General features: G+C 40.5%; 1 protein-coding gene and 1 long non-coding RNA gene across 2 annotated transcripts; one reads left to right on the top strand and one right to left on the bottom strand.

Moving 5' to 3' along the window:
• The first annotated feature begins 211 nt into the window (after positions 1-211).
• On the top strand, positions 212-5,312 carry LOC137163654 (uncharacterized). Its single transcript, XR_010922763.1, has 3 exons — positions 212-231; positions 709-750; positions 5,126-5,312. It is a non-coding gene; the product is annotated as an uncharacterized lncRNA (long non-coding RNA).
• DBX2 (developing brain homeobox 2) lies at positions 4,086-27,732 on the bottom strand. Its single transcript, XM_067563954.1, has 4 exons — positions 26,892-27,732; positions 12,214-12,309; positions 7,054-7,241; positions 4,086-4,746 (listed from the first exon to the last, which is right to left on the bottom strand). Exons 1-4 carry the CDS (start codon positions 27,214-27,216, stop codon positions 4,417-4,419), a joined length of 939 nt encoding a protein of 312 aa, XP_067420055.1. The 5' UTR covers positions 27,217-27,732; the 3' UTR covers positions 4,086-4,416.

Raw genomic sequence — 27,732 nt, 5'->3', positions numbered from 1 at the left:
TGTGCATCACTGCTCACCTACCCCATGTTCCTCCACTGGAGAAAGCAGGGAGGCTCACAGCCCCGTCCCTGGCCAGGATCAGAGCTCCCAGCTCCGCAGGTGGCAGCGCTCTGAGCTCACAGCCCAACACTTGGCTGGAGTCACAGATTGCAGCCCCCACATAACCATGTTGTGACCCCCTGAGGAGTCATGACTCCCAGTTTGAGAACCAGTGAATTAGAAGAAGGCAAGGTGGTGATTCTGGGCTGGTCAAGGGGTTTTGAGGTGGGTGATGGTGGTGAGTATCAGTTAGGGAAGGGCAGGGTTCTGGGCTGGGGGTGGATTTTGTGACCTGGTGGGTTGTTGGTGTGGCAGAGGTATTCTGAGTCTGGGAGTGATGATAGGGGAGGTTACAGAGCTGAGCAAATGGTTTTGAGTTGTGAATCGGTTTGGTAGGAAGCAGAGGGGTTCTGAGCATGGAGGCTTAGGTGTGCACAGAATGTCTACGAGCAGGGGGTGATGGAGAGACCCTGGGGAGCTCCTGAACTAGGATTGGCAAGGCTGAACACAAGGCGGAGAACGAATTGGGTGGGGACAGGTAGAGATGCAGCAGGAAATCTGTATCACTTAGTTCTGTTCTCCTCTGTTCTCTCATAACTGATGTTCAGAAATTATTTGAAGAAAATGCATGTATACTATTTGATCCATCGTTGACGTGTGTCATTTCAGGAGAGAATGGCAAAGTGTCTTGTGATATTTACTACATTCATGGTGAGTCATGCTTCTTATTTGCTGAATTGCAGGTTGAAGTGAAATTTTCCCTTTAAACAACATAAAATAAGAGGGATCAAGCGTGTTTGTATGGGTTACAAGTTTAACTCCCCTTTGGTGTTATGGGCCACACGGTATTTCTGGGGGATTGAAGACAGCCAGACCGACACTGTAAAGAACATTCAAAACCACGCTGAAACTTTTCCCTTTGCTTTTTAGAAGTCTTGTTTCACACGTAGAGTATGTTATGCTCAGATCCACAAAGGTATTTAGGTGCCTCACTGTCTCTTTAGGCTGCTGCCTAACCCCGTAGGTGCCTATGCTTCCTCTGCTGGGTATGCCCCGAGTCACCTAAGTCCTGACACCAACCCCACAGCTAAAAAGCTGCTCAGAGCCCTGGCACAAGACAGAGGCCCAGCAGCCCCATTAGGCCCCTGCCTATCTCATCAGTGGGACCTCGATCCTTTAAGTGTGCTCTGAGGGGATGACTATACTGCAAAAAAAAAAAAAAATACCCTGCAGCAATGAGTCTCAGAGCCTAGGTCAATTGATTTGGGTCTGTACAACAGTCCCAAAAATAGCAGTGTAGACGTTTCCACTTGGGCTGCTGCCTGGGCGCTGAAACCCAGCAAGGAGGTTGGGTTTCTGGGCCCAGGTTCCAGCCCGAGTGGGAACAGCTACACTGTTATTTTTAGCCCCAATGTTCAAGCCCCACAAGCCCACACCAGTTGACCGGGCTCTGAGACTCTCTGCCACAGGGTTGGGATTTTTTGATGTGTGGACGTACTCTTACGGGCTCAGGCCCTGCGCAAGAGAGACAGGCACAAATATCAGAATAACCCAGTGGCTAGGGTACTTGCGGGGCAGATGGAGAAGGTTCATGGCTGAGAATCCTTGGCAGAGATAGGGGTCTCCCATAGGACCATGAATAAGGCACCTAAAACTCAAGTCAATGGGAGTTAGGTCCCTGAATTCCCTTGAGGATTTGGCCATAAATCCCATCCCTTTCCTCTGCATTTCACTGCTAGCTGGCTTAGGTGGCTCCCCACTCAGCTTGTTGGCTTCTGAGACTCCTTTCTTAGACATCTAACTTTCCCTATGCATTAAATGGGGAACCTGGACACCTAACTCAAGGCTGTGAATTCCACTAGGCAGCTGGGTACTAAGAGTTAGGTGTTGCCTCTCAACATGGGGTACAAGGTATCTAGGCATTGCAACTCAGTCTCTTCCTCCCTTCTCACCAAGCCCAGGGGCAGATTGGAGTCTCTGGCTCCCAGCACAGTACATATGAGAGGAGGAGTTTTAGCCAGCTTGTGGGCTGAGCACTTCTGGTTCTTTAAGGGAAGGGAGTGGGTGGGAACTCTGCCTACTCCATGTGGTCAGTTCCTCAATACATAGCCTAGGTCTTCCCAAAGAGGCAGGCAGCCAATCAGATTCTATGGATATATCCCTGATAGAAGGCTCTGAAGACCTGCAAGTTATGGAACAAACCCCATGAAGTTGACAGCCCTGGATGTACGTGTATAGAGATGAATAATTAGCCGGAAACACAAACTCTGAGTTGACCTTTAGCCAACTAGTGCCTGTTAAATCTACGTGGACCCAATCCTTTCAAATAGTTCTTTGTGAGTAGTCCCTGTGACTTCAATGGGAAAACTGGAGGGCAAAATTCACCCCCTATGCATAAGCCATCCATCCAAATAGGGTTAATGCAGGATTTACATGATGCATAGGCTGTGGGCTAGCCACCTCAGCACAGGAGAGAATTTCACCTGAAATGACTCAACTACCCATAATGAGAGATGGTTTGCTGAATCAGATTCCCCATGTGTAGCTAACTAATATCAATGACAGGCACCTGTTGTTTTTTGCCAACTAGTGCTTGTTTATTTAGAAAACAAAGAATTTCTTATTTTTCTTTGCTTTCATATTTCCTTTAAAAAACATGATTAAAAACTACATTAGTGCAATGTTAAGACTGCACAGTTAAGCATTCAAAAGCCAGGAAATGCAGAAGTTAAGGATCAATATATAACGTTAACTCTGCTTCTTTATGCATATGTATTATATGATACAATCTCTGTTTATACAAGCTCAAGATCTTACATATACATACATGTACCTAAAATTGTAGAAAATATTTCATGGTAATGTATTGTTAATTATAGTATAGTATATTTATTATATTATTTGTGATGTAAAGAATGATTGTCTAGGGAAAAATCTTTAAATCAAGTTTGAATGTCTTCCTAAAAGATGTGCTCTGATTCAGCCACAAGTTATGGGGGTGTCAATACAGGAATTACCAGGTGAAATTCTATAGCTTGTTGTGCAGGAGGTCAGACTATATGATCATCATGACCCGCCTCTGGCCTTAAAAATCTATGAAGCTATTACAGGGAATCAAACGGCTCTGCCCTTTCATGTCATAAATTTCTCCAAACAGGTATTATGTCTGACGTAAAATATCTCTAACCATTCTCGTCGATAAATACGTTCACAAAAATATACAAGAAAACATGTTCCTCTTTTGAGAAGCTTTCTAGCTCCGAAAATGAACAATTGATTCTTAAATCCAATAGAGTGATTTACTTAGTGAATGAAGCAAGCAAATCATTTAAAGTAAAGCAATTTTAATACTAACTGTTTCAGGCTAGTTATATACATAAAGTACTGTATTGTATTTAAGAACATACCCACTGGAACCAGCTTAAATGAATAGTCAGGAATAAGTCTGGTACAGCATGTTAGCTGTCAAGTACCTTTTTACAGGACAAGAGTGGCAGTTTGCACAATTATAGTACTGCTGCCAATTCCATGTCAGCTCTAATTTTCCCTAGCGCTATCACCAATTTTAAATGCAAAACAAGATACAAGAGACTTTACTGACAATCTGACAAAGGCTACTAAAGCTAAGGACATTGTATTTTTCATCCCCAGGAGAAAAGAATTGATTCAGTAAATTGCATTTCCCAGTTTGTGTCAAATTTAAAGTGATGTAAACACAGATTTTTTTTTAATATTCAATTCTTTCATTAGGATAACTCATCTGAGTTGTTGCATTGTACACACAACTGGATACCGATATAAATGAGGAAAGATGGAGAAATACCACTAAAAATACTTAGATGTTTTCAACATGAATCTATTGTGTGTGTCACACGCTGTAAGCAATTTCCAAAAACAACAAAAACAAACCCCCTGCCACCTCCCCCCCCCCCCAAAAAAAAACAAAACAAAACCCTTTTTAGCTTTAGAGAAAGGATTATTCATTATTGCCCTGCAGGCAAAAAGAAATGAATGAGTCTGACTGCAAGAAGAGAGAAAAAATATGGTATCAATGTGTTTTAATGAACATGTACATACAGCACAGTATGTAAATCAAAACAAAATGTTGGTTTCATACTCTTCACTTCATTTTACTTACCATCCCTTCCTATTTCATTTATAAGTTCAGTATAATTCCAGAAAAGACATGAGAGAAGATGGAATGTTAAAGAATATTTCTTACAGCTTTAACTGTTTTTGTCATTTTAATGGTGTTAGATTTTAGTAACTGATGAAGTATAAACTAGTTAGCTTTACAGTTCAAACACTGTTAGTTTTAAAAGACCACTAATTCGAAGTCTGTGTTCTTTGATCAATTTGCAGAACTCCATCATTCTTTTATACTGCTGATGTAACTGCCTTGTCTCCAATGTCTTGTTCAGGGTACAAATACAACGTGCCCTGAAGTGAATCTGCTCTTTGAGGTGGCTGTGCACTATTTCTATTATTCAGTCTTTCTGAAGGTTCTGGAGAATTCTCCCTCCATCTCGGACTTGTCTGTTGTTGAGACACTTCCCATACAGAAGGACATGGGGAAGTAAAATTCAGAGTGGATCTTGAGAGGTAGTTCTCTTGAAGATCCTCTTCTTGAAGGCACCTGTTTGAAAGCACTTCTTTTTCTTTGGAGTTTCGCCATTTCATCCTTCGGTTCTGAAACCAAATTTTCACCTGTTCCCAAGTTAATAGGAGATTGTTATTGTTTTCTTAAAATAATTTTACCTTAATCCTTTTTTTCTTGAAATCCCCTCAGTTTTATACTCCTCTCTGGGCTTGATCCAAAGCCCACTGAAGTCAAGTTCAACATAGTTCCAATGAAATCAACAAAGCTATGCCGATTAACATCAGCTGAGGATTCAGCCCATTATTATTTACAACAGTCAGACCAAACATTCCCCTCTACTGCCACCAGTGTAGATGAGATGAGGATTTGGCTCAGCAGATTGGAAAGAAGGCAGGTAGTGACCAAGGAGATGACAGCTTTCCACAGCATCACCTCCTTAAACCCCCAAGAATTCCCAATGTAAATGAATGCTCTTACTGTCCCCAGGAAGCTGTGGTTCTTACACTTCCAAGAGCAGCTGAGGCTGGCCTAGCTGCAGGAATAGCATGTGACTATTGACAGTGGGCTGCGGGCCAGAAGGCAGAATGGTGGCACTGCCTGGATGACTGCAGGCTCCTGGCATCTCCTAGGATTCAGGTGGCTCTCATGTGGATTGTGGGACAAAATCCTCTTCCCAGTTCTTAGATGGCAAATCCCACCTCCCAAAGGGTACAGCCCGTCAAATTACAAATTGACACTCACCGACTCTTCTGTCTTTTATATAGGGAAAACCTAGAGAGGGGATGATGTGGCTCATTTTTATTAAATTGTTTTTATTTTAAATTTTACTGTTAGTAGTTACCTCCCTCTCAGTCCATTTCCTATTCCCCTGCTCTAAACTGAATATCCAGAAGGCAAAAGAACGAAAGAGGGATGCAATGAACAGCACTTGAATACGCATTGTGAGGATTTTAGAAAACTCACTGCACAGTGTGATTGTACATTTTCAGTATGAAAAGAAACAGCATGTCCAAGGGTGATTATTACTCTGCTTCGGCTAGTAGACTGGAAAGGGTCTCAGTCTGTGCGTTCTTTATTGTTTATGACTGAAGTCTTCAAGTTAAAAATTACAGTAATGTACAGTGCTCCACCACCATTCTCAGTCTTTTATGCCCACCAATTAGCCCAGGGATGCTTGAGGGAGAAACTCTCTCTTGTGCCCCTTATGCATCGAAAAAGCTACTTCAAAAAGTGTACAGCCACTACCTTAGCACCTTCAAATTCATCCTTAAGACTCATCTCTTCAAAACCCTGCTTGCTGACTTTGGCTAGGCAGGTGATGTGTTGGGACTGTTCCTCTTCCTACTTCCTTTCTCTCACTCACTCCTGCCACTCCCCCTCTCCCTGCCCATTACCTCCAGGAAACAAACAAAACTGTGCCAATCACAAAGCTTATTTTCTTGTGTGTTCTACTCCTGTCCCCACCCCCTTTTTGCTTACCAGAGCAAGTATTGTCACTTTAGTTGTATTTGTACAGAGAACAATGCACTGGGGTCCCAAACCTGACAGGCACCCCTGGACAGCATCATACTATATGCGTATGATAAGAGTAACACTGCAGTGATATTAAACACTGGGCCAAATCCTGAAGTCCTGCTCTGGACCAGATCATACTTTCATATGGAAAACCCATGGAAGGTGGCCAAGTAGGAGAGCTAGGAACCTCCAGTAAAAATTCCACAAGATGCTGTTGTTTTAATGCTTCTCTCAACCCCATGGGTCTCCCTCTGCGTGGAGCCAGGATCAGCTCGATAGGGAAGGTTTCTTCCTCCACTGCACCTTCCCAGCTTGACAGCATGAGCCCAGATGAGCAGATGAATTACCATTAGCATAGTTCCATAGTGGCTGCTCAGTAACGGATGCAAAAACAGAGAAGGTAAAACAACTCTGAGCCTCGATTTCTGTGCAGACACCTAGAAGCAGAGCAGAAGACAGTGTCCTGCCCCCAAATCCCTACAGAGCTTCATGCATGCAGAGTCCAAAAGCAGCCAGGAGCTAGGGCAATGGGGGTAAGGGGTGCTGGTGTTCAGAGATGACTTTCCTCCACCTTGGTCTGGAAATGGAGATACCAACTTTTGAACAGAGATCACTACAGGATAAACTGTGGACTCTCTTTTATTCATTCTTTACCAGGTAAAATTACCACTGACTTCACAGAGACTTTTGTAAGTAAGGACTATAGGACTGGCCCTGGACTGTTTATATTCCCCACCTCTCATCAGCAAAGCTATTTTGAAGATATTTGTTTCAAAGACAGAAAGCTGTAAATTATTATTATTTACTACTTGTATTACAGTAGCACCTAGGAGTCCTAAGTCCTGGACCAGAACCCCACTGTGCTAAGGGCTGTGCAGTGTCCTCCCAGCCCTCCATACCTGTGATTCTTTCAGACCCAGGTTAATGGCGAGTTTCTTTCTGTCTATTTTGCTGATATACTTCTGTTTCTGAAACATCTTCTCCAAAGCTCTTCTCTGGTCTTCAGAAAAGACAGCCCTTCTTAAAATACCTCTCCGGGCTTTGGAGTTGGAGTCCTGGGTCAGTAGAGGCAGAACACTTTCCTCTCCTAGGGGAAATGGAAGATAGTATAATGCTATGTATAACATATATCAGAGGAACAATAAGCATTACATTTTACACCACTATCAGACTGGAGTCCCACTTTCGAGTTGTTGGTGTTACAAATGTGTCACGATTTGGTCATGTTCAATAAAAGTCAGATTCTACACCAGATGCAGAGATATGGCTCTCATCAACTTCAGTCATGCAGAGATCTAGATGTGTTACAGATGGCCAAGATCTTGCTCTTTGGAGTGGTAAAAAGCTCAACCAGATGAATCTATATAGGGGGTTGACTATAGAGCTATTTCTACTGTGAAACCCAAATATGGTCAGGGAGAAACATCTACACTTTTTCTTACGCAATATGATCAGTGAGCAAACTACAGTGAGTTTTTCATGGGTGCTCATTCTGCCACAGTATAAAATGCATAATATGATAAGAATGGTTTACAAAATTATTTCAAAGGGGCTAAGTAGCTATACTATATATATAATTTAATGACAAGGTTTTCATGGTAGACTTTTCCTTAGAAAATCATTGGCCATCCACATCTTGATTATTCTGGAAACCATAGATTGTTTATTAAAAGATTTTCGAAGTACTTGAATTTATTCCATTCAGTCTCATTTCTAATCCTTTAACACCTTTCAGCAAGCCCTGGTATGGCAGTTTATTCTAGGCCCAGTCACATCCCTTTGATCTGTGCTCTGAGGGGACCTTCTGCTCATGAAATTCACGGAAAAGGGCACTCACACAGTTCCTCCACCAGCTCCAGAAAGATAATAATAAAGCCTAGAGATATATCACTTTCCATGCACTCTTCCCCCACCTCCCATGGGAATTCACAGAGCAGCTGCTGGTTAGGCATGCCCTGACACTGCACCTCCAACTGCACCAGATTCCAGGCAGCAGGGTTTGGGTGAGGTACCAGAGGCCCACTAAATATGCGTTGAACCCAAAAGTTGTATGTGGTTTTGGGGTAAGGACAAACATTCTCCATAACCACCACCTACAGAAAAATGCCCTCTTTGGGTAAGAAGCAGTTTCCACATCCAGATAGCCTTAGACACGTGTGGACTTTCTGTGGGTCAGAAGCCATAGAAGTGGCTTTGTTTTGAAATCACATTCATTTTAGACCCTAAAGGTACAATCCATCCCCTTTAATGATTTTAAATATAACCTCCTCTCTCACAGAAGCTTCAGAATGATTGCCTTCTTAGTACAGTGGCCTGATCATTCTCCCATTGAATTAAGGGACAAAATTCCAATCTAGAGCTCCAGAGGGGTAGCCATGTTAGTCTGTATACAGCAAAAACAACAAGAATTCTGTAGCACTTTAAAGACTAACAAATTTAATTTCAGCAGGCATAAGCTTTCGTGAGCTTCAGCTCACTTCCTCAGATGCAATTGGCAGAAATGATATAGCAAATAGGAAACATATATAGGAGGTAACGTATGCATATCCATGGGCATAGATAACTATGGGGTAGGTGGATAAAAGCCGGGTACTTGAGGCTTAATGACAACCATTGAGTAGGAGGTGAGAATGGGTGATCAGAGCAAATTACTTCTAGAGCTGTTTTGCTTCCATTGGACAGCCTGATCATTCTCCCATTGATTTCAGTGAAAAAAACCCTATGTGGAGATGATCAAAATAATTTCAAGTTTTGAAATTTTTCAACAACAAAAAACTAAAATTATCTGACAAAACAATTCATGAAAATGTAACCCTTCTGACAAATTTTTTTTAAATTTCAGTGAAAAAATTGTTTTCCAACACATTTTTTCACAAAAAGCATGTCCCCATTAAAGTGCTAGTCAAATTCAGCTGCAGTTTTCACTAACCACTACTTTAACTTTTAACCACTAAACTTTAACTTTTATGTATAATACATACAGAGGTATGTGCGTTTGATTAGATGGATGGATGGATGGATGCGTGTTAGTTTGAACAGAGTCCTAATATATCCCCACTGTATATATCACAGTTTATTAGATATTTTTGTGATGTGTGTCTGAGTGGTTTGAAAATTAAAGTGTTAGTGTATATAAAGTTACAACTTGGTAGAGCTACATTTCAGCTTTAAAACTGATATTTTAAACCACTCAGACACAAACATCAGAGTTTACTGGATACTTTTGTTATGTTTAGGTATGTAATGAGACATAATAGGACTCTGTTGAGACTCTCATATGCTGATTATGGCACACATGCCCCAGAAAGCCATGTCTGAGACTTCTGAGGAAAGCCAAGTTATTCATGGAAAATGGCAACACAACCTATAAAACTCTCTAAAACCTCATTCTGATGCAGAGAGCTTCTTGGGGAGCAAGAAACTCATGTAAATCCACTTGTTGCCTTCCATATATTAAACCTTTCTGTTCAAGGATGGTCTCCACCCCCCACACTAAGGTAAGCATAAGAAGCAGGTAGATACAGCCTTAATGCTGTAGTCATCTCATATATGGCTGCAGTAGAGGGAAAGGATTGAGGCTGGGCTGCAGTTTACTTTTTAAAGAATAGCTGGGATGATAGTTCCTGACCAGTCCTTCCTGCCTCCAATGAAACAGATGGAAGGGATATTGCCTCTCATCCTCACACTTGCCACAGGAGAGGAAGAAAATACTTTTTTTAGCCAACAGGGCTGGTCCTCATCTCACCTCTCTTGCTGAGCTCCAAAATGAAATTATCAGCCAAGGACAGGGTGACAGATTATGTGACCCCTTTACAACTTTCTTTCCTTGCTGATTGACTGACAGTCACTCTGCTAAGAAACCATCTTCCACTAGAACACTGAGTTCATGAACTTACTTGCCATAACCAGGAAGCAGGTAGGCGGCTGCTTAATACCTACATTAGAATTATACAGTAGGGAAGAATCCCCCCAGTTTGGGAAGAAACCTCTGGGACTGTGTCTACCATAGTGATGGATGCAGTATAAATGCCTGGCTAACAAAAACTAACAGTGAGCAGAACCACAGATAAGCATTAGTGAAAGATGGGACCAGCCATTTGGTCAAATTTTAGAGCTAATAGTTTGGGAAGATGAACATTCGGAGCAGGAGGTCATCTAGAAATTTTGTTTTAACTGCTCTATATTAAAATATATATATATATAAAATCACCAAAACTGTACACATAAAAGTCAATCTATGATCTTGTGGATGGAGTGAATACACTAATACAAGAGAAATCCACCAAGTGTACATTGTCTATTTTTCTGATACGTGGGGGCATGAGCTCACACACACAGCACAACAGTTATGTCAAAATGAATTAAGTGAAGCAAGTCTGCAGTCTGTCCTGCTGAACACCCACTGAAAGGTTTAATACTGTGTTGACACAAATGCTAATATGGTACCAAATGTTTGGCATGGGGTTTTTTGTTTGTTTTTTTAAGTCTTTCCTTCGTATCCTAATATATGGTGATAAATGTCTTCTTAATCTGTGGAACAATCTTAATTTGCCTTCATGGAAGAGACCACCTTGAAGGAGCGAATAAAAGCTTTAGTCATGGTTTCCATTTTTTCATTTGAATTCAATACATTCTAGTTAAATGGACAATTAATAGGTCACTTCCAAAATAGTAGTGTATCAGTCCTGGTTAATAAACAATCCCCACAGTTGATAATGGGCCCTATGTATTCAGCAAATCCCTGTATACACTCAGCTCATCCACTAAATCCCTTTTCAGGTAGACAGGGTTATATGGGAAGATGAGCTAGAATGAGTCTATAAAAGTCAGTTTCATTCACTGCTTTATTTTTCAGTCAAGTGCTTTAAATGCTGTCCAGAAATTCTCTTGGAATGTGAGACAGAAGAAAAGACTGGCAGATAGAGCATTGCTTTATGACCATACAAAAGGGCAACTGACCTTTGCCCAGGCCTTTTCAATGTGAAATGGTTCCTAAAGTTCATCTGCACAGTGAAAAATTGTGGTGAGGTCGCGTGTGGATGAGTAAAGTGAAAGTGGTGATTGGTCATGGTGCTGTCAACCATTGTGATGTAGCCCGGGCCATGTAAAACGCTCTGTGGGAAAGTGTCAGCTCCCTAAAGAGGTGCTCAGAAACTTGCAGCTCATTAAACTGCCAGCATTTGCTGCCTCACTTGTCAGGAATCATTCGACTTAGCAACTGCCCTTCGGAAACATTCATAAAACACATGCACATAGTCAGCAGTGGTTTGAATTCAGCTGTGATAAAAATATATGCTCCTGAATGCTTAAACACCAATTTCCATTTGGACTGACACACAAGTCTGTTTTTTTACTCAATTCTGAGGAACTAAGAAATGTATCCTCTGCTTGTCTTCCTTAGTTATGAACATCCAAAGTCTTTAATAAAGAATCTTATAACACGATGCACAAACCTCAAAATCAAGGTTATATTTAGACTCAGATTAAGTGGAAACACATAGCAAAGCTTTCAATCCAAATGTATAATACTGGGACCAAATCATCTTCTACATAAGTCTTCCAGTTTTAACGTTATAATCTAAAACACAATTAAACATACACAAGTGTTTGTCTGCTATGAATGGAATGGCTGGGTTTAGGATTTTTTTTAAAGCAAGTTAACGTTTCTTGAATCATAATTTATGCCAAGCAGACATTAATATGCAGTGTCCATTTTATGATCATTCAGTTCTTTTCTTTTCCTGTTTCCAAATGTGTATTGATACAGATTTTAAAAAGAGTTATTGACTCTTAAAGGATCTTTTCTAGCAAACTGAAAACAAGGACTGTTCCTCGGTTAGCTGTCTGGATGTCTCAATGCCATTAGAAGTCTCTCACAATTGCTCAGTGTACTTAAGTTTGATAAATCTTTGGAAACCTTCTGAATAGGATTGCTGTGATTTTACTGAGGAATTAGCTGCTGCCATTGCATCACCAATTAGTTTTCCAGAACACATTAAATCCTGCTGCTTTGGTTTACAGAATAACTCAAGCATTACTGATGAAGCATAAAAACTTACTTGGAAAAGCAGTGGGGGATACAGGGTGCTGACAGGACCCACCGCAGCATGCCGAGTAGAATGGTGGGGCTCGGAGAAAAAAATGTTTGGAAAGAACTGCAAATAAAGCATAGATCTAATTGATTATCTAATAAGCTATAAGTGATATTCATAACAACAATTTTCAGAAAGTCAGCATTTGAAGTCCTGTCTCACAAACTCTGCTTCCCTTTTCTTAAACAGAGATTTTTATAGCAAAGAATGATCAGCAAAGTAATCTTTACGTAACTTTATCAAGGCTAATTTTAACTCGTTTATTGCTTCAGTTATGACATACTGAACCATCAGAGTACATTTATCATGAGACTCCAATCCTGAAGATTCAATATTTATTTGCTTTAGTGCTATGGTTATTATACATCCTAACACAACGGCCCAAATTCATAACTAAGTATACATCCATCTAAAAGTTATGTCATACAACTTTGCTAGGTATAATACCCTGGGAAGGAATACCTTTAAAAAAAACCCATAGAACTGACAGGCAGTACCTTATTTAATAAGAGCATCTTATTTACACCTCAGTTTTTTTTTACTTTTACTCACATGGAGTAAGAAATTCAATAAAGAAACCTTTTTGAAAAATACCTGTAAAATGTAATAAGGATGAACCATTAGGGTCTATATAAATTATTCCAAAACTACAAGGCCTGATTCTGCCTCTTTTCCATTGAATAGTACCTCATTACACAAATAGTCCCATTTATTTGTAAGAACTTGTGCCGGAAGGATCTATTAAACACAGCTAAGAGCTGCAGAAGTGGGCTCTGACAATTTGACATTTCTATAGGGGTTTTTAAACCTGCCTATAGAATTCTGTGTTAATTTTAATAGAATAAAAAAGGCACTCTAGAAAAGATCACATTTTGTAGAAAATTCTATAGGACATTTTCACAAGGATCATTTTTTTTCTAAGCATACTCTTGATTACATTAATATTTTGCCAGCACCAATGAACTATTAAAATGTGGTTTTCTCTTTTTTCCTCCATGTTGAAGGCAGACATGCTATAGTAGAAAAAAATAATATACTTGTAAAGTTTGAGCTGCAAAGTAAAAACCATTTCGGTTGCTTGACTTATTTTTTTAAAAAAATCCTCTATTCTTTATATTGTAATCTGTCTAAATCTCCAGTGCCACCTCTGAATAAAATATTTTGTAATAAACTGCTTGTTTTAAAAAGACTTCTAACATTTTTTTCTATAAAGAAGCAGACAATAATCAGAACTAAAGACAGACAAATGTATTAATTTTGATCCATTGATCTGCCTCATTTATATGATTTTTTAATTTTTTTACACGATTTTAAAACATGAGCACTCATAATTAGGCTTGAGTCCATATTCAGTCACCTTAATAAGTCACTTGATTTTCAAATGTGCTGATCACCTCCCATTGTAATTAAATATGGTCTTAGAAGCCTAATCTTAAGAAATCGTTTTTTAAATTTTGGCTTTTATATTCAATTTACCTTAACACACAATAAGCCTTATTGTAAATTTATTCTCTTTTGCTTCTACAGCAACAAGGACGTTAATGCTTTTGTAGCTGCAACTGTTCATCAGTACTTTGGAATTCCAGGTGCTATATAAATAAATACACTCTAACAGAACTGATTGCAAGCTAGTTGTCTAAACTGTTGGTATATGCTTTGGAGGCATTTACAAAAAGGAGGAAGGGGAAATTTAAGTTAGACATTGGAAGAGCTTCTTTTCAAACAGAAAAGGTTTGCTATCAGAAACTGTTATGGCAGAAACTGTTATACAAAAATATAGTATCAAAACTTGCCCACTTTACTCATCCAAATAGTCCTATTGGCATCACAATGACCTTAGGGTCTACGGCAACAACAAAACTACTGGGGTGAGTAAGATGGGCAGGATTTGGCACTACATTCAGAATCACAGAAGACAGAAATGGAAAAGACCTATTGGATCATCTTGGCCATCTCCCTGAAAGTGCAGGCTTGTTCCCGTCAGTACACTTGCTAATGTTCTGTCCACTGTACTTTTCAGTGTCAAGTGAGGCGGTGTCACTACTTTCCTTGGGAGACTATTCTACAGCCAAACATATCCTGCTGTTAGAGAGTTTTCCCTTTCAGTCAGCCTCAATTATCTATTTTTTAATCACAGCTTATTAGTCCTCACTATACTTCAGGTACCGCACTTCCTTGGTGTTTAAATCATTCAAATATCTGTGAGCTGTTATCATGCCCTCCTCTCCCTTGGCCACCCTATATCTAGTCAGGTTTTTTATCTTTATAAGTCATTCCCGCCTGTCCCCTGATCTTTTATATGTTGCTCATTTCTAAATTTCTTCCAGTTTCTTAGTATCTTCTTGATAACATGGTGCCCAGAATGGAGTATAATATTGCAAGGGCAGTCATCCGGATATATCACAATTGAATATACCATCAGTTCAGAGGGGTGGGTAGCATACTCCCACATATAGAGTTCTCTCCATTCACTAAACCTTTATGCTTCTATACATGACTTGTAAACATAAAAGGCCTGCTCCTTTTAAAATTCCCATTGACTTCAATGGGAGCCGCATCAGAACCCAAGGACACAATCCTGCCTTATAAAACGTGAAATAATCTATTCATTTGCATGAAAGCTGCAGACAGTAACTCAATCTGCTGGGATTCTGCCATCATGCAAATAACACAGATCTCTATGGGCCCTCTCTCAAGTCCAATAAAATCAGTGGGGATCTTTCCTTTGACTTCAGTGGTCTTTTGATCGGGCCTCAAAACTGCATCTCTGTTGTTTGTGATGACACACCCAGAAATAAGATGCAGATGACATTCTTCCACAGAAACTGGTGGCTTTTGAGGCAGTTTTTTTAGATTAATTTGTTCCAGACCTTGTGGAATAAACAATGGCCCTGAGTTTCCTTAGATGTATAGCCAATAGTCATTAAACAGCATCTTTAACATCTTTTAGCTATATAAAAGATATACATGCAAATTTTTAGAGACATTGGGCCAGATTTTCAGGAGGTGTACATCACTGTAGTTCTATTAAAATCAATGTGTGGGAGCTACTCAGATTTACATCAGTTGAGGCTCTGGTCCATCATATGGATGTTTAGCACATCCTGGGGGACCGCGGGTCCATAAAAACATGGATGGTTTATCCCAATTCAGACAAGTACATTTTTTATGTATGACAGATACAGTAAATAGCTTTCATTTTATTAAACTTTTTTCAAGTAGTGTGTGTGAAACAGCATAACAGAATGGAAATTATCTGCGCAAAAAATGATGCAATACATATTAGTCAGGCTCATCTATTTCTGAATTTTATGCAGCTTGATTGTAACTGTAAGTATCACATAAACATAAATGTCGGCTATAAGGACTGGGGCAAATGTTGTATACATTTTATTTCCTTGTCATAAATGAAATGGTAAATCAATTTATGTTTGTTGATCAAGCCATTTCAACCAAACATTTTTAGTCCTTACATAAGGCTGAAAATAGCTGCAATGCCAAGTTGATTCCTAGGAATCCTGTTTTATTTGATAGTCAGAATTAAGCACAATAGCTATAAAATTGCTTATGTATAGACCCATTTGTGAGTTAAACATTAACCTTGGGACCAATCTTGCAAATCCTTACTCCTGTGCCTACTCCTCACTCTTCCTAGCATTCCCATGGAATTAAATGGGACAATATGTAGGATTCAGCATTAAATACCCCTAGATGTAAGGGTTTGCAGGTTTGGTCACAGATCCATGAAAATCAAAAGTCAGAATAAGGAATAAATTTCACTGCCTTGATTACATATGGAAGAGCTCAAAAAATTATTTTATGTGTTTTTTTCCCTGAAAGTGACAGTATCTGGTCCTAAAGCTCAGAGGATTTAGTATTTGAAATGATGATAGATTCTTGTTATACTATAACAAGACAGTAAATACAAAATGTAATTAATAATGCTTATTTATATTCAGTTTTATAAGCCCCAAGCATTTTACAAATACTAAACAATTAAGTTGAAGTATACTGTACATGTAAACTGAATTCTAGCATTCAGCAAAGGGTAATACTTATACATTATCTCAGACAATGACATTCGAAAATGCTCTCCAACTCTGAAAACAAAATAGTTCTAAAACTGAAAATTTTGCCACACTAGAATGCAGATAGAGGACCCAAATCACAGTTCTTTCCATAGTCAAGTACCTAAGTACAATTCAGGTGAAATGGATTTAAATTAAATCATTATGAAATTCTAAAGTGATTTATTTTCAAGGGGCTTCGGGGGGGGAGGGGGGGATCATTTTGCTAAAATTCTAGCATTTTGAAACAAGTTAGGAAGTATTCTAGGCCCTAGTTCTACAATTGGGAGTGTTGCAACTATGCAGAATCCTATTTCTTTCAACTGCAGCATTGAGGTTCTCCTTTCTGCATGATTAAAGACCGTGACAACGTATCTGAAAACATACTTTTGCGACGTATTAGACCTAAGTGAATAATTTAGTTGACAAATGTAGCCTCTTTTTCTGCCCATGGAGTAGCTACTAAAAATTATGATTTCCTCATATTTATTCATTCTTCAGAATAATTCAAACACATTTTCAATAAACAAAACAAAATTTAACTCTATAGAATCATCATGAATAGTTCTCTGCAAATATCCAATAATGCATAATCCAGCTGTGTTGATTAGTTGTGATTGGCCAAATAAGTCACATGGTATTGTTTCTGTGCACACAGATTGGATGAGTGTCCAATATAAGTGATCATGGCTGCATACACCATGGTCATCAGTGGAGATCAATCCCAGGACTTTCAGCACCAAAAGCACAAGATCTCACCACTTGATCTAAAGGTGAGCTTCCTATCTGTGAGACAGTAGCAGACTGCAGAGTTGTTGAGCTCTGCCACCAGAGGGAGTCTCAATCACATGCACTTGGCTAGCTCTTCCGATGCATCTACTATTGCAAATTTAAATACGTTTTTCTGTAAATATTCACACATGCCTTTGCTTTCCATGAACATTCATGCCAATAAAACTTGATGTTCAGACAGCAAACACAAAAGCAGTGCATACACGGAAGAAGCAGATCTATTTAAAAATGTGAGCAAATGCTCATTGAAAGTATTTTGCAGTTCATTTAAAAAAATAATAAAAAAGTATTTTAAAATCTTTAAAATCCTGCATAGAGCATCTGACGAAGTGAGCTGAGTCTCACAAAAGTTTATGCCTACAAAAATTAAATTTGTTAGTCTTTAAAGTGCCACAGAACTCTCGTTGTTTTTGCTGTATACAGACTAACACGGCTACCCCTCTGGAAAATAAGGGAGTTTTCATTTTTATGTTATTAGTTTTCAGTGGGGCTTTAAAAAAGTAGCCAGTTAGACTTTCTAAAAAAAGATAAGTCACCCAAAAGGGGCTGAAATGTGCAAGTAGCATGATGATCTTTCCTCTACAGCCACTGAAATCAGGAAGGTGACAAAGACACACCTAAGGTTAGGTGACAACATCTGAGGCTCTTTCATTTTTGTAAGCTCCTTATCACTTAGGAGTTTATACACATTTTGGTACATGTATCCTTTATCTTGGGGACCTTCTACATGGCAAGATGAGTGCACTGGAAGCAGGCCATGTGGGCAGGCTTTGGTCAATGGCATAGTTGGCATGGATTTCACATATGGGAACTAAAACCACTTCTGTGACAATATTAGGCACTCTACAAATCTTACCACCACATGTAGACTGCAAAATAATAGTAGAGCATATAGACTCATTAGTTTTGTGGCATGGTTTAGGTGAACAGTCTAAGCACTATCTGACGAAGCTACTTCTTCTAGCGCACTAACGATCAATCATGTCCACTGAAGTAGCTGTGCCGGAGTGTGGGGAGATGCCTGAAGGAACAATAAACCTCCAGCTAAAGCCACAGAACACTGTGAAGATGATCTGTGGAGGCTATTTCTACCAACTGGCTGAACTCCATTCCTTTTACACAGCCCAAGCAGAAGATTGGGGGATCTATGCAGTGGTGGTGGATCCACTAGCTTTGTACCCAAACCCATTTGCCCTTGTTCTTCTCCCACATGCTACCTATGTGCAGCTGTGCCAGGACTCCCTACTGCTTATCTATTGTATTATTGTGACACTAGAGTTCTCAGTGGAAAATTTCCTGCCCCCCCACACACACACCACACACACACACACACACTCAACATGAAAAATATCCTTTGTTGTGTACTACTAAGGATACCATAAGTGGCAAAACAACAGAATTCAGCCATAAATGTACTAACGGATTTTCCTTGTATTCTTCATAAAACGCCTTTGTTTAGAAAGAATTCCCTGAATCCAGGTGGAATTGGGGTTACATGATACAGAGTGGATTAGAAAACTTGCATTTTGCTGTTGCAGGACTCATTTAAAATCCTGCCCTGGGCTACAATTGAAAGTAAAGGATTCTCATCGTGTGCAACTGAAATGCACCTGTTATTCTAGTTCTGGGCCTCTCCCGGTCAAAACTTGCCGATTAGGCCACATTGGTTGTTGCAGTACTGCCAACCCCAAGCATTCAAAAACCATAAAATAGGCTTTAAAATGATGAGATTTTAAAAATAATAAATGTCGGTTTCTTTTTATTTGGCTTCTCTTTTATTACGCCTTTTAATTTCACCTTTTCAAGCTTTTCACTGCAACCACAAGAGCTAAAACCTTACACCTGTTAAAATGAATACGGAGGTTCTCATCATAATCTCATGACTCCAGGAACTGGGGCTTTAAGAAAGACACCAAATATCGTGAGACTCATGATAAAATGGTGAGATTCGGTAACACCGTATGTAGTGGATCAACCTAGATAGACCAGCAGAGCTTGGTAATATACAGAAATAGGCATCCTGTTGATGGGAGAACTGTGGGAGTAAGGACTGCAGGATCAAGTCCTATGCTATTTAAAACCCGCTCTCCTACCCCAAGAAATAAGTGTCTGATGTTTAAAAAGCCTCCTAGTATCTAATATACTGGATTCTGTTTTCATTCTGTAAAGAACATTACATCCTTAATGCTGTCAAGGTTATAATCAGCCACATAAGTGCCACTCCACAAAAGTTAAAGCAATCATTAGCTTGTATAGCTGAGTTCTCCCAGGAAAATTTCCTGAGGGCCATGTTCGGCAATCAATGTACGCACAGATCCCCCACTCAAATCAATGAGTGTTTTACACACAAAAAATCATGGCATGATATAGCCATAATTTTGTATACAGGTATTTCAGTAACTTGCATTGTCAGATTAATCTTTTCCCTTTTCTATCCTTCTGTTTCTTAATAAACAAAAGTATATGCCCTGAGGTTCCTGTTTCAGAAGCAGCTCATTGTAACATAGATTTTATATTGCACAATAACTGAGTTCACTAAATTTAATTATGACTAATTCCATCATTTCCCCTCTAAAAACCTGTTTCTTCTCCTACAGATCCAGATCCTTGGCCCTGCTAATGCTGCTTTGTGCTTCTCTAGCAGTGCTTAAATGCCGCTTAAAGACCCAGCTCCAATGCCAGTCCTTTTCTCAGACTGCAAGATGGAAGGCATGGCTGGGGGAAAAGGGGCGAGACCAGATCATCCCTATGCTCTAATGATCTCTGCTGCAATGGGCCCTGGGGGCTGTGGCTAACCAGCATAATTAGGCTATCTTGGCAGCCCCAGCATAAGGGGAAAAGTAGCTTAAAGCCACCTTTGCATCCACTCTCTTGCATTATGCTGGGTACCTAAAGACCTGCCTAGGAACTGGTCCACAAACCGAAAAGGAAACAAGAAGAGGTCCTAAACCGTATGAAAATTAATTGTATATGGTACCTAATCACCAGAGAACCCTTTGTATCTCCAGAAAGAATCATGGGTGCAATACTGTGAGAGTCCCTAACTCTTAAAACAGGAATTCAACATTACTCAGTGAAAATCTAGAAAGTTCTGATAGTTAGAAGTGCTTATTCTTTTCTTCTTTTAATTTCAGTGAAAGTTACATGTCACATGAGGATGATTGCCAGCCAGTTTGGGAGAAATCATTAATAATGCCTTCAATAGAATAAATCATAAAAAGGAGTATGAGCTGAAAAATCATTTAATTTCAGTAAAACATATTTACCAATTACCAAGGAATGAAATGATAATTTGCCACAAGATTCCTATGTGACCTTGGGCAAGTTACTTAGTCTCTGTGCCTCAGTTCTCAATCTGTGAAATGATGATGCTGGCACTTCCCTATTTTACAAGGGTGTGGTGAAAATAACTGCATTAAAGACTGAGGCGATTCGGCGGCAGTCGACTGGAGTTATGCAAAGAACCTGCATAATTCCCGCCGACTTCTGTGCTTCTCTTCTGCGCGCCGTCTTCACTGCACTGCGCCACTTGAGGAGGTGGTTTTAGTATGTCAACTTCTGGATCAACTAAGCAGGTCTTCACTGACCACTCAGTTGAACCAGATAAATCGAACTGACAGCGGCGACTTTGCTGCCGTCAGTGTAGAACAGCCTGAGAGGTGCTCAGATACTATGGTAATGGAATCCTGTAAATTCTGTACCTAGATTTGTGTTACTATGTGTTTGATTTACTATATACTTTGTACTTGTTCTATTCTCTTGTGTATATATTTTACTGTAGGCAAAAATCCGGTGTTCAGCATCCCAGCAAAGTTTGTAATGCAAGCATGGCCACTGTTACGTTTTATTTATTTCCTTTCACTACACATTTCAGCTGTGCCTATCAGTTACTCTTGGCATATTACAAAATGTAAAAGCACAGGGCCTGATTTTGGTCATATTTGCCCTAGTGAAAATTAATTGGCTCCAATGGACTTACTGTCATTTTGTACTGTGTAGATTACTTGAGAAGTACACAGTTTTCTGGTGACTGATTTTCAGAACTGCAGAGCAACTGCAATGTTAATTGAAATCAATATGAGCTATGGTCATCAGTCTTTGTGGAAATCAGGCCATAAAAAAAAACCTGTCTAACAGGCCTCCTAAAAGCCTTCCCAGCCCTAAAACAAACTACATCCCAACAGCCCCTAACACAATTCTCTCACACCAAAAAATGCTTGGGAAAACAAACAAGTGCTGTAGCATAATCTAAAAGTAACCACACACAGGCTCTGGTGGTCAAGGGGCAGAAGCATATTCCAGAGCCAAGGAACACCTGCTCTTATCATCCCCCTCCCATTTAAAGCAGCGCTGTTCGTTCAGTCAGAAGAACCAGAATCTTAAACTCCTCCTTCCGCCAGTAACGGATAGTGCATAGCTATAAAGTGCTGCACTGGGTAAAACACTGCCTAATAAGCACGCCACGATGTTCTACACCAACTGTAATTTCCAACCGTTAGAAGGTACAGCAACCCCATGTAACGCACACTGCAGTAATCCTGTGTTGAGAAGAGATGGTATGATTCTTCACTGCCTTGCACTTTGTGCAGTCATTTAGACTTGTGAGTGCAAAGCGGATGTCAATTTCAACCAGATCAGAAAAGCAGCATTTTACACAGGTGTTAATGGAGGCACAAAGCAATGGAGCATCATCACCATGATCAGTATACAGATTAGGACAAGTTCTACCCTGAGTAACACAGGAACATAAAAACTACAGTATTAGATCAGATTAACAGTCTACCTAGCCCAGCATCCTGTTACCACTGCGGCCAGTAACTGATGTTTCAGAGTAAGGTGCAAGAAACCCAGCAATAGGTGGGTATGGGATAACCTACCTCCAGGCAACCTTCCCTCCTAATGCCCAGCAGTTAGTGGCTGTCTTATGCCCTGACAAATGAGGGTTTATATGCCTCCAAAACTCCTCTTTTATTTTTAATATTTACTATGATAACTCAAGATACTGTTTTTATTAATATAAAATGTCTAATCCTATTTTAAATCCTAAATACAAAGTCATGACATGACATGTGGCAATGAGTTCCACAGACTAATTAAGCCTGTAATTCCAGAATTAGTGGCCATTGGTGTTTAAGCAGTCAGATTAAACAATTAAAACATTTTCTCTTTACTGGTTGTGGTGCAAGAGATCTTCACCTGGTGTAAATTGACATAACTCCATTGAGTTCAATGGAGTTACAACCAATTTACACTAGTTGAGGATCCCATTGTGTTTGCCTTTATGGTTTAACTTTTATATCTTATGCTATTTGCACATGGTGGTAATAATTAATTCAAAATCATTTAAAATAAGCTTAAAATTCCATACCTCAGTGTACAACTTTATAATAAATGTAGTGAAGGCAAGCCTTGATTTTAACCCCTTCAGTGGCCTTACAGCCAGCAAAGGGATGTCTCCTTGACATTGTTCATTGTGCCACATATCTCAAAGTGTGATGCTTTGTGAATATGTGTGTGAATGTTCATCATTCAGCTTTTCACTGGGGACATTTTGGAGCTATTATTACAAGTATGCATGGGGCTAAAAATATGGAACTATAAATGTAGGCCCTCTGTAACACCTGACAGGAATGAAAAGGCACATGATAAAACACTGCTGATGGTGAATCACAATGGCTGATGCAGGCAATGGCTGAGCTCTAATGTAATCAGATGTTGCCATGGCCAAATGTCACAGAAAAAGGGTCTTATCCTGCATCCTTTGCAGGCATTGATGGGAGTTTTAAGGTTCGCACAGAAACCAGGATTTGGGTTCTTACAGGGTGTTTAAAGGTTTTATAAATCAAGCCCATTTATTCAAATTTTTTACAGAATTTATGGATACTTGTTATTTTCAGAACTGTAGCAGGTTCAGTTCAGGTTTAGTTTATTCAGATTTCAATATCCAGATTGATTGTGCATTCCTTGCTCCCCTAAAACACCCATTGACCTCATTGGAAGTTATGGGAACGTAAGCAATACAGGACTGAATACAATATTTAGCATACATTTCAATTCCCCATCATTGAAAAGTGTATTTTTGTTCTTTTAAATACAACTGATAAGTCTAAGAAATTCTGCTACAGTAACTAGCTCAGAGTGTACATAAAGCATTTATGCTTATAAAATCATAAGAGCTCAATTTGCTTTGTCATGATCATTCATTTTAGTTAAGACTTGGGCCAAGATTTTCATCAGCACCAAAATGGTTTTGAGTGTTCAACTTGAGACAACTTAAAGAGGTCTGATTTTCAGAGGCTGAGTGCCCAGCACTTCCTGAAAATCAGGCTCTTTAAAGTTGCCTTACGTTGCATATCCAAAAATTAAGGCACCTAAAATCAGTGGTCATTTTGAAAATTTTGACCTCTGAGAATTTATCCTACTGGAATATATAGTAACGCTTCCATGCACGTTTACTACGTGAAGAAAATCTGTATAATAAACATTGTGACATTACCCAAGCATGTAGCTTTTTAATGGAAAAAAATAAGTATCCCTGAGATACCACGGAAGACTCAGTGAATAAGAATAACATATGGTATAAATCTTCTAGTTAAAACACCTGTATTTTGCTCCAGTCCTACAGTTCTTACTCCACCTATGACAAAACTCTTGTCCTTCTAACAGTTGCATCAAAAAGAAAAATAACATAAGGCCCTGATCCTACCATCCTTACTCACAAATATAGCCCTTAATCGTGTGAGTAATTCCATTGGGAATTACTTGCCTGAATATAAGCTGTAGAATCCAGCAGTAAGGGCCAGTTTCTGAACTAATTTATAATTATTAAAGTTCAGGGCACCTCCTAGAAGATAACAGCTCCTGCATTTACACTGGTGTAATTGAGATCAAAATCTGTCCCTAGAAAGTTTACGGCTTTTTTTTTAAACTTTACTGGGAATTTTGCCTGAGCAAATAAGGCAGGATTGGATCCAGCATTCCTTGTTTGAAGTATAAGGGACTGATCGTTCAACCCAAGATTTCTACTAAAGTCAATGGAAGCTTTGGGCTCAAGAGAAACTAGAACTAAGTCCATTGCCACTTGGAAAGCCTGACTCTTTACCCATATGAGTAGCCAGAACCATTGGCCTGCCACACAGAGTAAGGACAAATCATGCAAATATTTGCAAGACTGAGCACTCAGTCTTCCACTTACTTTGCAATAACTAGAAATAGTGATGAGATTGGCTTTAGGGAATCTGTCTTCTTTACTGGCATTTTTTAAATAAATAATTTCATTTTCCTTTTTAATATAAACAATATTTACAAGAGAAAATGATTTTCAGAAGAAATGTGCATCCTTTCCCATTTCCTCAATGGCTCTAAATTGAGTTAGTATAAAGTTAGAGAAAAATAAGTTAAAATAATTTTTAAAAGTTTTTGATGATTTGAAAATGTAAACGTGCACTTACTTGGCCCAATCCCGCTCATTTCTTTGAGTAGACTCATTGAAGTCAATGGGACTACAAGTAGGAGCTACTCGTGGGATTTCATTTACAATAAAATAAAGTATTTTGGATTTTTTTTTTTTAAATGCTCCATGTTTACAATTTTAGGTTTTAAAACATACCTTTTGCAGTGGTAATTTAAGGTTGTACTCCAAATAATATTTTTGTTTTGTTTTTTTAACTTTGATTTTAAATACATATGGGGTTGGGTTTTTTAAATATACTCCAAGCCTCTGAAAATATTACATTGCTCTACAACAACTAGATATGTTGTAGTAAGCATTTTAATTAATAGATATATATTTAATTCATTATCCAGTTTTAATGAATTAATTTCTAACCCAGATTTGGACATTTTCCATAACTAGACGAGATATGGTTATCCTCAAGACTAATGTTTTTAAATTCTTACCATAAAATGTACATGAAAAGTAACACTCCAAAGAAGCATAATTTGCCTGGAAAAGCTTTGTATGGTTCAAACTTGCAGTGCAATTAAACCTGGGCATAATAAATAAAAAGCTGTCGTTGCCACATTCTACAGCAAAACTTCGTACAGTTCGGATTATTGCCAAGTAGCGTTACCAGTTTAAGTGATAAATCTTTCATGTATCTCTATAATCTAATAAAGCAGTGGCTTTTATTTTAATGTAGACGTGAGTATAGCATTAGATATAGTCTGCAAAGTTGTAATAAAGTTTTTGTGGTGAATTTTGCCGCTAGTGTTTTGTCAGAATTTCAAGAAAATTGTAACTATGTCTCAATTCAATTTCTTTTTGCTACAAAAGGCCCAATCTTGTATCTATGGTTGTACCTATTAAGATCAACAGGATATCAGGGGTGGCCAAGAACATTAGTACCCAAATTTATTACCTAGGAATCTGTGACCTTTCTTGTATTTCCTAAGCTCAGAAAGATTCCAGTATGTATGTTTGTTCATGTTAACCCTCTGCTATCATTTCAGATTGCAATCACTTAGCAACATTGAAAGATCAAGGACTAAGGAAGATTTAAAGTCATTATTATAGTGTCAAGCATTATTAGTTAAACATTTTGCTATGGTTATTAATTCACAGGCATGGAGGAGAGTAACCTTGTTTTAATCAGATGTTATATGAGGACATTAATCTGTCATATTTGACCAATGTTTACTGGTCATTCTGTACTACCATCCCGAACAAAGAGAAAGGCTACAACAGACTTTCTTTCACATAATCCTGCCATTCAGAATCGATTTAAATAACACTGTGCTCTTGCACAGAAGGAAATTTTCCTTAAAAAGACTTAAAACCCTTTATAGTTGTATATTATATCATATAACAGCAGATTCAACCTTTTAATTGGGACACACGGCTCTGTTTTTAATCCATTTTGGTGGACAGTGCTGCAATGAAATCAATATCCAAACTCCCATTGGTTGCAGTGGGAGCAGAAGCAGCCCAAGGCTCAGTTCTCGATTTTTATAGCATCAATCCTGACTTCCACACAGGTGTTTGAATATACTAAAAGTATGAATAGAAGAAAAACATTAAAATAACCTTACTGTGGTTCTAAGACAGTAATTTTTTTTTTTTGCTAGGGAAAGCATAATTCTTATAAACTGTACTTGAATATATATCACCCCGTTATGTAATCTAGATAGAAAGAATTTGGGGGCAGAACCTACATTTACTTTTCCTCAGTCAATAGGGATTCTGAGTAAGGAACACTATTTATTCAGCTATTTCGAAGGGAATGAGGGGGAAATATTTCCTGCAATCAATTATTGATTTTCCAAATGTTGGGGCAAAGAAAACAGCTTTTTAAATGCACCTGCACTTTGTTTGAGCGGTACAACTTTGTTTGCCAACACTTTGGAACCGACCAACCACACTCGGCAAACGCTCCTCTCAAGGTGTTTGCCGCACAAGGAAATAACGAGCGAGCACCAACATTAGCAATGAGACGGGCACTTGCACAGCTGGGCAGACGGGTCAGGGGCCTGGACTGAGCAATGCACGAAGAATTACACCAAAGCGTGTTCGGTGCAAGGCGATGAGATGGCGAAACACCCCGGGGGGCAGCCCGGCCACCCTGGGGCGGTCCAGGGGGGCGCTGCCATGGGCTGCAGCAGAGCCAGGCTTTCCGCCCCTGGACCCGGCTGGGCTATGCCCGTAGCGGTGCGGGGACTTGATGAATGAGGGACAGGGGATCCAGCCCGCTCGCGGCCGGGGACCCGCAGGGCCGGGGAGGGACCCGCCTGCCCAGCGAGCTCCCAGGGGGCAGCTCCGCCGGAGCCGGGCGGGGGGAGCGCGCTCACCTGTGGCTGCAGGAGGGAAGATGCCGCCTCTGTCCGGAGCCCGCGCTGGCAGCCCGCTGCTGGGCGCGGCGGCGGCGGCGGCGGGGTTGTAGCGGGGACAAGCCCAGCGGGCCGGGCCGGACCCCCCCGCGGGGCTGGCTGGTTCCGCGGCCGGGCACAGCGTGAGCGGGCCGGGCAGGGGCCGGGCGAGGCTCGGCGGGGCCCCCGCCCGCAGCAAGTTCTCGATCAGGAAACTTTTGCCCAGGTTGCCGGGGCCCGGCGGCGCGGGCAGGTCCAGCAGCGCCGAGGAGCCGGCGACGCCCCAGCCCAGGGCGCTGGGCAGCATCGCGAGGCGGCACCCGGGGCCCGATCCGGCCGCCGCGCGGCGCTGGGCTGGGCTGGGCTGAGGAGGAGCCGGGCTCGGGGGCGGCTCTGCAGAGGCAGGGGCGGGCGGGCAGAGCTGGGGCGGGAAGGTGGGTCCCCGCGCAGCCTGCGTCTCCGCGGCGCGGCCCGGGGGGCGATCCCGGGGGAGCGAGGGGGGCCCCGTCCAGCCCCTCCGTGCGCCTTCGCGCTGGGCGGGAGCGGGGCCCGCCGGCACGAGCGCCGAGGGTCAGCCCGGCCGCGCCCAGCCCAGGCAGAGCCGGCCGCGCCCACCTGCGGCGGGGGCTTCCCGGAGAGCAGAGGGAGGGAAACTCGTGCTGCCCTCCAGGCTTTCTTTCCCCTGGGGGCGGAACTAGCGAGCCCGGCCTGAGGGAAATGGGCCGGGCGGGGCCGGCTCAAAGTCCCAGGCAACAACAAGCGGGGTCTGAAACTGGCTCAAACCCCTGATCGAGCAAAGACTGGGGCATCTACAGGCAACTGT

This window comes from Emydura macquarii, unplaced genomic scaffold (genome assembly GCF_026122565.2).
Source record: "Emydura macquarii macquarii isolate MOO-44397 ecotype Brisbane River unplaced genomic scaffold, CSIRO-AGI_Emac_v2 contig_2636, whole genome shotgun sequence".
NCBI lineage: Eukaryota > Metazoa > Chordata > Testudines > Chelidae > Emydura > Emydura macquarii.
The sequence above is the reverse complement of the archived record's forward strand: the minus strand, read 5'-3'. Positions and strand labels throughout refer to the sequence as shown.

Bases quoted from the DNA above. Each gene is read 5' to 3' on its own strand.
- DBX2 (XM_067563954.1), bottom strand. From the start codon at position 27,216: ATGCTGCCCAGCGCCCTGGGCTGGGGCGTCGCCGGCTCCTCGGCGCTG. The intron at 7,242-12,213 runs GTAAGTTTTTAT...CATTTCCCCTAG, and splicing joins ATCCCCCACTGCTTTTCCAA to GAGAGGAAAGTGTTCTGCCT. The intron at 4,747-7,053 runs GTATGGAGGGCT...ACTTGGGAACAG, and splicing joins TGGGTCTGAAAGAATCACAG to GTGAAAATTTGGTTTCAGAA.